Genomic DNA, 1212 nt, shown 5'->3' with positions numbered 1-1212 from the left:
CCCGCCACAACGCCTGGCCATTTTTTTTTTGGTCGCAGCCATCATTGTTGTTTGGCGGGCCCGGGCTGGGGATTCGAACCCGCCAGCTTAGGTGTATGTGGCTGGCGCCTTAGCTGCTTGAGCCACAGGCGCCGAGCCCCCCCTTTTTTATAGATAAGAACACTTAGACTCAGAGTTTAACTTGTCTAAGGTTGAACAGCTTATTATAGAGCCAGAATCTGACATCTAAGCCCTTGGTCTGGTCCCCCTATTATGTCACTGACTGCGGATTTTCTGAAAACAAAGCCCTTCTTTCTATCATAAATAATACATGTTAGAAAAGGTTGATATCAAGCCAGTCTCACCTTTCTGAGGGGATTCCCAGATTCCTACATCATGAATGGCCTTCAGTCTGGCTCTCTCCCACAGTAGGTGGAATGGGAGAGGTCAGGTTCTACCAGTGGAAGTTGTGAGGCTGAACTTAGAAACTGTTGTAAAGAAACAGTAATAAGAGAAAACTATATGGCAAATACATTTTTTCTCCTGTGTCAAAGAAATTCGAATTATTTTTAGTCATTCTGAACCTGTTTCATCATCTATAAAATAGGAAAGTTATAGTTCAGATGATCCTTAAAGTTCTCTGTATCCTGAACGTTGTGTAGTTCTAATTTTGAATTTAAAAGCAGCTTGCTTTTGCTGCTCAACTCCAGTTTCTGAGAGGTTCAGATAGTATGATCTGGCAAACGGGATTCAGGTAGGTGAAATTGCTAAATGAAAGCATGCTGATGGCTTAAATAGTTCTCCCTGACCTTGTGTGTGCTTTACAAGATCCTTTAGTAGTCTCTGTTTTCAGTGTACGCTACTGGGGACCTCCTCCCAGCCATAGGGGCACTGCTTGCCAGACTCTCTCACTCATCTGTATCTTGTGTTCTGGACTCAGGATTGTGTGCCAGCTTCAGAGGATGTTATCCATAGCCGTAGAGGTGGACAGGACCCCTACCTGCAGCTCTAATAAAATTGCTGAGATGATGTTTGGATTTGTGCTGGACATTCCTGAAAGGAGGCAGAGGTAACTCTTTATTTTGTCTTTTAGAGAAAATTTATAAACTAAAAAAAAAAAGAGAGAGAGAGACGGCTTGGCGCCTGTGGCTCAAGTGGCTAAGGCGCCAGCCACATACACCTAAGGTGGCGGGTTCGAATCCCCAGCCTGGGCCCGCCAAACAACAATAATGG

General features: G+C 44.5%; 1 protein-coding gene across 1 annotated transcript in view; it reads left to right on the top strand.

Moving 5' to 3' along the window:
* The window catches only part of SIMC1 (SUMO interacting motifs containing 1), a 67541-nt gene that overhangs the window by 47790 nt on the left and 18539 nt on the right, over positions 1-1212 (top strand). The window contains exon 8 of the mRNA XM_023515130.1: positions 920-1048. Coding sequence (XP_023370898.1) covers positions 920-1048 — 129 coding nt within the window. The remainder of the gene's footprint in view (positions 1-919; positions 1049-1212) is intronic.

Source organism: Otolemur garnettii, unplaced genomic scaffold (genome assembly GCF_000181295.1).
Source record: "Otolemur garnettii isolate 467f Iridium unplaced genomic scaffold, OtoGar3 scaffold00003, whole genome shotgun sequence".
Lineage (NCBI taxonomy): Eukaryota > Metazoa > Chordata > Mammalia > Primates > Galagidae > Otolemur > Otolemur garnettii.
Note: the sequence above shows the minus strand (reverse complement) of the source record. Positions and strands in the feature narration are given on the sequence as shown.